We start from the raw sequence: 8377 nt of genomic DNA, 5'->3' as shown, positions 1-8377 counted from the left end.
GGGGGGCACGGCGTGGGGACGCGGGGGGGTGCCCTTTTTGTGCTGGGACATGACACGGACCCTTCCGCGTGGGCCGCTCCACGCGGGGACGCAACACCCACCTACCCGTTTCGCGTGGGGATGCTGTGCGGGACAGGGCACGAGGACACGGTGTGGTCTCCTTCCCCTTGGGGTGACAGCATGGAGACACGACACAGCCCCCCCCCCCGCTTGGGGACCCGCTTCACCAGCCCCATCCCCCGGCACTCCTTGGCTGAGCTCCTGCTAAGGCTGGACAAACTCATTGCTGGGATAACGGTGCTGGGCTGGGTCCCCCCACCCTGCCCTGCCCCACCCTGGAAGTCCCCTGGGAGCGGTGCCAGGGGGTGACACCCCGGCAGACCGGGAGGTGACACCCCGGCAGCCCACACCCAGGCCACCCACAGGCCTCCAGGGCCAGCCGGGACCCTCGGCGGGACCTCCCTTCCCCGCAGCCCCCCGGGCTGGGAGCGGGTGCCCTCCCTGGGGGCTGCAGCCTGGGCGCCTGCCTGCCCTGGGGCTGCAGCCGGGGCTCTCTCCCCCCAGATCCCCTCTTGCAGCGCAGGGGGGGGGGGGCCCCACCCGCCCCCCCCGCCCCGGAGCGCATCCCTGCCGGCACCCTGTGATGGCCCCGGGACCTGCTGCCTCCCTGCAGCCAGCCAGAGAGGAGAAGCCAGCGGGGACGGCCGGGAAGGGGGACTAACCCCCCATCCATGGCAGGGGGCAACCGCCCGGGGCTACCGGAGAGCAGCCCAGTGCCCGGGGTCTGCGCCCGTCCCTCGTCCCCCCGCCGCGCGCACCGCCGCCCACGAGGCTGCCGGTGAACCCCGGCCATGTAGGCGCAGCCCGGGGCTTCACCGACGGCCACCGGCAACATGCAGCAGGGCTACGCGGCCGTCCTGTGTGAGTACAGCTTGGGCGTGGGGGGTAGGGGGTGGGTGACCTCGGGGGTCACCCCAGGGGGTGTCCCCGAGGTGGGGAGGCTGATGCCTCTCGCTTTTGGCTGCCCAGGTGTCCTGGCCGTGCTGGGGCTGGAGGCTGCTGCACCGGGCGAATGCGAGCTCACACGCCTGCTCCAGGACAAGCTGCAGTACGAGATGCGCCTGCAGTACATGGTAACCCCCCGCCCCGAGGGGGGGGTGGGAGGGGGACATGTGGCTTTGCAGAGCCCAGATTTGCTCCCGAGGGGGGACATGGGAGGGCAGCACCTGCCGCCTCTACAGTGAGCGGGTGCGGGGGGTGGTTTGTTCTTTCTACCGGGAGGGGCAACTTGTGCCCAATGGTGTCCAGAGCTGCTTCTGCTGGTGCATCTTCGGGGGTTGACCACGTCAAAGGGCTTTTCTGCCGGTTCCCCAGTGTCATGCCGTGGCTGGCAGGGGTGTCCCTGTCCCCTTGCTGCCAGCCCCTGCGCTCTTCTCTGCCTTTCCAGAAACACTACTTCCCCATCAACTACACGGTCCAGGTCCAGTACGAAGAGGTGCTGAGGCCGTCCAACATCACCCGCCTGGTAAGATGACGGCAGGGGACGGCCCCATGACGAGGATGCTCCGGGGACCCGCGGGGACTGCGTGGGTCTCACCTGGGGCACACTCTCGCCTGCAGCGCAATGGGACGGTGTCGGAGGCAGCACTGCGGTACCTCTGGTTCCACGTCAGCTCCCAGGCGGTGCTGCGGATCCGTGAGGTGCTGCCAGAGAGGCACCCATCCTGGAAGTACACCCAGGAGTTGTGCCAGCTCTTCGACGCCCTGGGCAAGGAGTACAGCAAGTACCGGCAGGTGGGGAGACCCCAGGGACCCCCCCTGGCATGCCCAAGCCCAGCCGCAAGCTCGCACGCAGCCTTGCACAGTCCTCGCAGGGGTGCTGCGTGCACATGCAGTGTGCAAGCACCTGGTGCCTGTGCACACAGACATGCGTGTTGTGTGCTCACGTGGCCCGTGCACACGCGTGGCACGCAGATGCGCTGCGAGGACATGCACCCACGGGCATGAACACCGAGGCGGGGGGTGCAGCACGGGCGTGCACAGCCCCCCTGCATATGGGTCTTGCGGGTGGGCTGGCATGGGCAAGCTGCTGGGGAGGAGAGGTTGGCTCCCGGGGTGCGGGGCCGTGGGGCAGCGCCGGGGGACGCTCCACATCTGGCATTGGTGGTTCAGTGGTAGAATTCTCGCCTGCCACGCGGGAGGCCCGGGTTCGATTCCCGGCCAATGCAGCACAACTTTTTCTTGCCTGCGAAACCCCCTTGGTGGGCAGGTAGGGCTGGAGGGGGGAATGGGACCATCGCCACCACCGTCACGGGGTGGCACCGCCACAGCCAGAGCAGCGATCCTGCAAAAGATGACCCCCAAATTAGTCCCCATTTTCCCAGTGGCAATACCTTGCTGCAGCAGCAGCAGAGGTCCTGCTTCTCCTCCCAAGCCTCTGCTGCCTTGGTGGAGCTGCCGCACCCCGGGGGGAGCTGCATTTAGGTGCTGGATGGGGGTGGCCTGTCACAGCTGGGTCTCCAGGGTGAACCCAAAGTGTGGCTGGCTTGTCCTGTGCCCTGAGGCACGTTCTGCAGCCCCTCCGAGAAGAGAGCGAACTTTGCTTGGTCGTCTCATCAGAGTGTTGACTCTGAAGGCTAATGACAACGCCCTCTTGCTGGAGGTGATGTCTGAGGCAGCAGGAAGAGGCGCTGCCATGGCTGTACCCCCAGCATGAGAGCTGTCTGTTGGGGTCCCCTCAGTCGGGAGGATTCACAGCCGACAGTGCCTATCGCTGCTGCCCCTGCCCCTGCTGGGTTTGGGTCCGTGGGTCAGGGCTGTGGGTTGCCTCACATCTGGCATTGGTGGTTCAGTGGTAGAATTCTCGCCTGCCACGCGGGAGGCCCGGGTTCGATTCCCGGCCAATGCAGCATCTGTAGCTTTTGCACCCTGGTGTCCCTGGGGGGGAGCCTTGGTGACACCCCGGTGACCTGGTGACCTGTCCCTGCAGACAGATGTGGAGGTGGTGGTGGCCGACCTGGTGAAGCTGGTCCACAGTGGGGGTGCTGAGAGCAGGAGGAAGGCCGTGCGCCCCAAGGCGCTGCTGGACAACTGCCTCAAGGTCATGCGGATGCTCTACGGGGTGCCCTGTGAGTGGGGACCGGGCCGGGGAGGGGGGGTGGTACGACGACCTTCGGGAACGGGGGTGCCACGTGTGGGGGTCCTGTCCCACGTGGTGACGCCTGTCCCCCTCTGGCCAGGTCGGTGGGAGTCCACCTAACACCACAGAAGACCCCTTGCTTGATGCCTTCTCCTTACCCTGGAGCCTGGGATGCTGCCTCTGCTCTGCTCCCCCCCCCCAGCAGAGCCCCTTGGGGGGGGTCCCCAAGGAAGGTGCAACAGGGGAACAAATGCCACCCTCTCCAGGACCAAACACCCTCCCCCTCCAGGACCCTGGGACTTTCCACAGCCATGGGGTCAGCACCATCTGAAATGCCAGGCACCTTCTACATGGGTGCAGGCTGCGGGGGGGGCTCGGACACAGCCCCCGCCATGGGTAAGCCACTGCCGGCTGCGGGGAGCGGGGGACACGCTGTCCTGCCCGCAGCAGGGGTGAGGGCACTGCTCGGTTCCTCTCAGTTTGTATTTTTTCCTCAGCTTTCATTAAACACCAGTTAATTCTCTAGCGTTGCAGCTCAGCTTCCAACCGGGTCGCAGGAACCTCCAACCTTACCCAAAATAAAGGACCAGCAGAGAGAACCCCAGCTGCCTCCGCTGCCTCCTCTTTTGGGGTGTCAGTCCCCTCCCTTGCCTTTGCGAGGGAGATATTCACTCCGATACAGCGCCCCCCCAGAACTACCGTCTGGCGAGCCACCTCCGTCAGCCCTGGCTGCTTCCCCAGCAAGAAAACATCTGGATTTGTTTGTTGTGCTTGGCAGTGAGGTGTGGGCAGTGCGCCGGAGGAGCTGGGGGCTGGCTGGCTGCCTCCCCCCTTCCCAGCTTAGTTAATTACCTTAATCAGCTATTAGAGCCCTTAATTGGTGTATTCCTGGCTGCAGGCTGCTTAGGCTTACAAGTCTATGAGAGCGTGCAGGTGAGGCTGTGGGCACTGCAGCACAAGCGGATGCAATGTCTTCTTCCTCCTCCTCCTCCTCCCCCTTCATGCCTAGCGATGGTTCATGTTTATATAAAGCCCACCAACTATGATCCGCCGCTTGATAAAGGGCTTTAATTTGAGGGACCCCCTTGCCTGCCCATCCCTGCTGCCTTTAACAAATATCCCCCAGCTGCTCCAGGGACCCACCTGGGGCTGCCCGAGCCCCCGGGGCTGAACTCCCACGTCCTGCTCCCTCACGTCAAGTGTGGGAATGGTCCCCCCTGCTCCTCCACCGTGGGAAAAACCAAAGCTGCCCCAGCAAAAAATGACCCTGACCGGGCTTCCCAGAGCATCCTGGCAGCAAACAGCTGGACTCAAGGCTTGCCAAAGCCCTGCGTTTCCAGCCCAAGTGCCCACTTGAGATGTGATTTTTTTTTTTCCGGTCCCTCTTTCAAGGGATGGCTTCAAAAATGTCAACTGAGAGCCATGACAGAAATGCCCTCATGTGATGGGGAATCGAAGCCTGTTTGCAATACCTCCTGCTGTACTGTGAGATGGGATGGATGCAGGGAGGGTCAGCCCAGGAGGGGTGCCGAGATCCCAGAAGACATCCCTAGGGAAGTGCTAGGGCTTGGGAGAGGCTCCTGCTGTGAAACCACCAGCTGCTGAAAGAGGAAGAGCCTTTGCTGGCCTTGAACCAGCAGAAAGAAAAGCCCATCAGCATCCTTGGGGTGGGCACAGAAAGGCCGACTGGTTTGGGGGGAGCCAGGCTCAGCAGGGCGAGACCTGGGCTCCAGTAAGGATGCCCCATGCCTGCGGTTTCGGGGCTGTCTGGGATGCCCCCAGGCCACCACCGAGGGTAGCTTATGGCCATAGACCGGGGCTGTATCCAGACCTGCCCCTCGGGCAGTGTGAGGATGCCCGAGGGGGATCCCTCAGCTCCAGGGAATGCCCCAGTGGAGCCTGGCACCAAGATGCAGGACCACACTTGGAGCATCCTTCCCTCTGCTGCCCCAGCCCAAATCAGCATCCCTGGGGTGTGGGGGGGTGGGCAGTGACCCCAGATCTCACCCCACAAACAGGGGCTCCCTGCCCTCACCCCACAGATCCATCCAAAAACGAGCCTGGAAATGACAATTAATTAACTTTACTGAGGTCTTACCAGGGCAGGCTCTGCCCTCTCCAGTCCCAGAAGGTGCCATTGCTGGTGGCTGAGAGCTGGGCCAGCAGCCGCAAGACGCCCCGCACACTCTCCTCCTCTGTCACCGGGCCTTGCTGGACTCAAGGGCACGGGGAAAAGAAAAATAAGCCCACTGCCCCCCCACTCCCAGGACCCCCAGCCTGTGGTGCAGTGGGATGCCAGGTCCGGCTGGGGTAGGTCGGGAGAGGCTGGAGATGCTCTAGCAGCCAAGGCACGTGGCTTTGCACAAATTAATCGTCCCTAATTTGGGTGCTATAAGGATGGAGGTTAATTTTGTGGTTCCTAATAAAAGTGACTCATTTGTTCCCTCGGCAAGCCAGCGTGGGGGTAAGACCTGCCCAGCTATGCTGCAAGAGGCTGCTTGTCTTCAACCTTGCCTGCCTGCTCTTGGCAAGGTCAGAGAAGCTGAATTTGGGTTGATGAAGGCCCTGGGGTGCTGGGCAGGCAGCACCCTGGGTGCAGCTCTCCTGCTGGAGCCGAGCACAGGGCCAGGGTGCCCTCTGCTGACACGCGATTGGGATGGGAAATGAAATAAAAAATAGGGAGGAAACTGGATCGGTTTTTGGGGGAAAGCCTGGAATTGGCCCTTTGCTGCGCTGGCACAGCTCTCCTGGGACCCTGGGGCTGCACAGGGTGGGTGCACCTGGGCAGGGATGCCCCTGGGAAGGGAAGTCCCTGGGATGGGACACCCCAGGAAGGGATGCCCATGGGTATCTGCCAAGCCAGGGTGGCTGTGTGCCTCCTGTCACTCACCGTCCCCTGTCCCAAGGGAGGCGTCACACAGCCAGGGTCCACGGACACACAGAGGATCCCACTGCTCCCATACTCCAGGGCCAGGCACTTGGTGAGCATGTTCAGCGCAGCCTGGGAGCACAACCACCTCCATCACGGGGTGGCACTGCCATGGCTGGCATGCGGGGGGAGGCGGAATGCCACAGGAGGTGACCCCCAAATTCCTCCCCATTGTCTCAGCAGCGGTACCTTGCTGCAGCGGTAGCAGACGTCCTGCCTTTCCTCCCAAGCCTTCGCCGCCTCGATGGAGCCCAAGATGCTGGAGATGTTGATGATGGCAGCTCTGCTGCAGCTCATCCCCTGCTGCCTTTTGGCCTCAGCAGCCTCCTTCAGCAGGGGCAGGAACGCCTGTGGCGGACAGGCACTCAGGCATCGCCATCCTCTTCCTCCCTGCTGCCAGCATTTGGGGCAGGGGGTGCCTGCGGCCTCACCTGGCTTGTCTGCAGGGGCCCGATGGTGTTGGTGGTGTAGACGAGGGTCATGTTCTCCGCCGTCTCAGTGGCCAGCGTGCTGCGGCGCGTGGTGCCGACATTGTTGATCAGGAGGTTAAGGCCGGCGCTTCCCACCTCCTCCCGCACCTTCCTGACCGCTGCCTTGATGCTGTTGGGATCTGTCACGTCTGCAAGGGGACAGGGCAGCTTGGGGACAGGCTGGAGGGGGGGCCTGTCCCAGGCAGGATGCTGTAGGACATGGTGGGAGGCAGCTCCTGGCCACTGAGCAGCCTCCTGGTCCCAGCAGTGACCCGGTTGGGCTGAGCCAAACCGGGGGACCCACCTGCTTGGGTGGCATTTCCTGGAACCACCCACGGGTGCCATTAAATCCCAAGAGGCTTCATCCCTTTTCCACCCCAGCACCTACCTAGCGGCAGGACCACGATGTTGGGACAGCCCAAAGCCACCTCGTTGATTGCCTACACAGAGAAAGGGGGGGAGGAGGGGTGTCAGGCGGAGGGTGGCCCCGTGCCATGCCCAGGTGGGAACCGGGTGGCCCTGCATGACACAGCTGACAGGTTTCGACAAGCCCCAGTGGGAGAGATTCAGGGTGAGCTGCTGCTTCTCTGCACCCAGCTGAACCCAGCAGCTTCAAAGCCCCTGGCAGTGGTGTCCCTGGTGTGGGGGCTGCCAGCAACCCCCTGGCACCCCCCCGCTATGCACTGATCTATGCCAAGAGGAGAAAAAAAATTAAATATGTAAATATATATTTTTTCCATGCCAATCACAGTGTGGGATGCTGATGCTCAGCCCCCTCCCCCCAAGCCAGGTGGGGACGGCGGCAGCCCCAGCCGCTGCATTTCCCAGCCTGTCCCCGAGCTGCCCCCCCCGCCCAGCACCCTACCTACCTTCCCCTGGGGGTCCAGGCAAGCAGCAAAGAGGTGCCGAGGGGGGCTGGGCTGCTCCAGCAAACCCTTGAGCAGCCCCAGGCCCAGTCCTCCATCGCAGCCGGTCAGCAGGACACTGCCCACGCTGAGCCCCTCCATCCTCACCGCTCACTGCAGCTGGTTGTGCTGCCCCAGTGAAGTTTGGCAATTGGCCTCAGTAATTTGGGAGGTGGCGGCGCGGGTGCTGCCGGGATGGATGGGGCGGGGGACACCGCTTGCACCTCCTCCCCTGGAGGTGATGGGGCAGGGGGATGCTCTTCTGCATCCCAGGGGGTCACCCAGCACCTTGACCATGGGGATGTCTCACCACCCCTGTACCCCACAGCATCCACCCTCCCCAGTCATGGGCACCTGAAGGGGGTGACAGGACTTTCCCACTTGTCCCCCATTATTGTGGTGACCCCAGGGTACCAGGACATCCATAGGACCGCAGGCGAGGTTATTAATTACAGTACAACCTTTATTAATACTGGAATCTTCACAGTGCATTCGTTACTTGTAGCAGTGACTATGGAAATTGGGGGGGACAGGGGGTGGGTGGGAAAGAGGGGAATTACCACCAAAAAAAAAAAATTAAAAGAAAAGAGGGAATAAAAGAAAGAGAAAGAAACCTGGTGGAGGGACGGGGAGGGAGGGAAGCGGCGGCAGAGGCAGGAGCACGGAGGGGAAATAAATTAAAAAAAAAAAAAAAAAAAAAGGACCAAGTTAACAACAGCACCAGAAAAGTTACTTCAGTCGAAAGACAGGTCGGTTTGTTTTTTTTTTTTTCCAAGGAATTTTCGTTTTCTGTACAAAATAAGAGACATCCCCCCCCTCCCCCAAACCCAAACATTTGTCACTTGGCATCAGCGGTTCTGGGCAGGAGAACGGGTGGGGGGGGAAACTAAATCATTATTTCTAAGGCGGAGGGAAAGGGGGGGCTGCGATGCGA

General features: G+C 62.3%; 2 protein-coding genes and 2 non-coding genes across 4 annotated transcripts; 3 read left to right on the top strand and 1 right to left on the bottom strand.

The window, feature by feature from the left end:
• Positions 1-683: 683 nt before the first annotated feature.
• On the top strand, positions 684-3288 carry IL34 (interleukin 34). Its single transcript, XM_010584070.1, has 6 exons — positions 684-921; positions 1030-1133; positions 1448-1525; positions 1621-1794; positions 2990-3128; positions 3240-3288. The coding sequence occupies exons 1-6, from the start codon at positions 894-896 to the stop codon at positions 3257-3259; spliced, it is 543 nt and encodes a 180-aa protein (XP_010582372.1). The 5' UTR covers positions 684-893; the 3' UTR covers positions 3260-3288.
• On the top strand, positions 2158-2228 carry TRNAG-GCC. The gene has a single exon. It is a non-coding gene; the product is annotated as a tRNA-Gly (tRNA).
• TRNAG-GCC lies at positions 2838-2908 on the top strand. The gene has a single exon. It is a non-coding gene; the product is annotated as a tRNA-Gly (tRNA).
• A 1945-nt stretch (positions 3289-5233) lies between the features above and the next one.
• On the bottom strand, positions 5234-7545 carry LOC104842694 (11-cis retinol dehydrogenase-like). Its single transcript, XM_010585206.1, has 6 exons — positions 7408-7545; positions 6927-6978; positions 6500-6687; positions 6258-6416; positions 6030-6140; positions 5234-5350 (listed from the first exon to the last, which is right to left on the bottom strand). Exons 1-6 carry the CDS (start codon positions 7543-7545, stop codon positions 5234-5236), a joined length of 765 nt encoding a protein of 254 aa, XP_010583508.1.
• Between the last annotated feature and the right edge of the window lie 832 nt (positions 7546-8377).

The sequence above is a fragment of the Haliaeetus leucocephalus genome, unplaced genomic scaffold (genome assembly GCF_000737465.1).
Source record: "Haliaeetus leucocephalus isolate CR32 unplaced genomic scaffold, Haliaeetus_leucocephalus-4.0 Scaffold92, whole genome shotgun sequence".
Taxonomy (NCBI): domain Eukaryota; kingdom Metazoa; phylum Chordata; class Aves; order Accipitriformes; family Accipitridae; genus Haliaeetus; species Haliaeetus leucocephalus.
This window is presented reverse-complemented; position numbering and strand designations above follow the sequence as displayed.

Bases quoted from the DNA above. Each gene is read 5' to 3' on its own strand.
- IL34 (XM_010584070.1), top strand. From the start codon at position 894: ATGCAGCAGGGCTACGCGGCCGTCCTGT. The intron at 1,134-1,447 runs GTAACCCCCCGC...CTGCCTTTCCAG, and splicing joins AGATGCGCCTGCAGTACATG to AAACACTACTTCCCCATCAA. The intron at 3,129-3,239 runs GTGAGTGGGGAC...CCCTCTGGCCAG, and splicing joins GATGCTCTACGGGGTGCCCT to GTCGGTGGGAGTCCACCTAA.
- LOC104842694 (XM_010585206.1), bottom strand. From the start codon at position 7,545: ATGGAGGGGCTCAGCGTGGGCAGTGTCCTGCTGACCGGCTGCGATGGA. The intron at 6,979-7,407 runs GTAGGTAGGGTG...TTCTCTGTGTAG, and splicing joins GCCTGGACCCCCAGGGGAAG to GCAATCAACGAGGTGGCTTT. The intron at 6,141-6,257 runs GTACCGCTGCTG...TTGTGCTCCCAG, and splicing joins TCTGCTACCGCTGCAGCAAG to GCTGCGCTGAACATGCTCAC.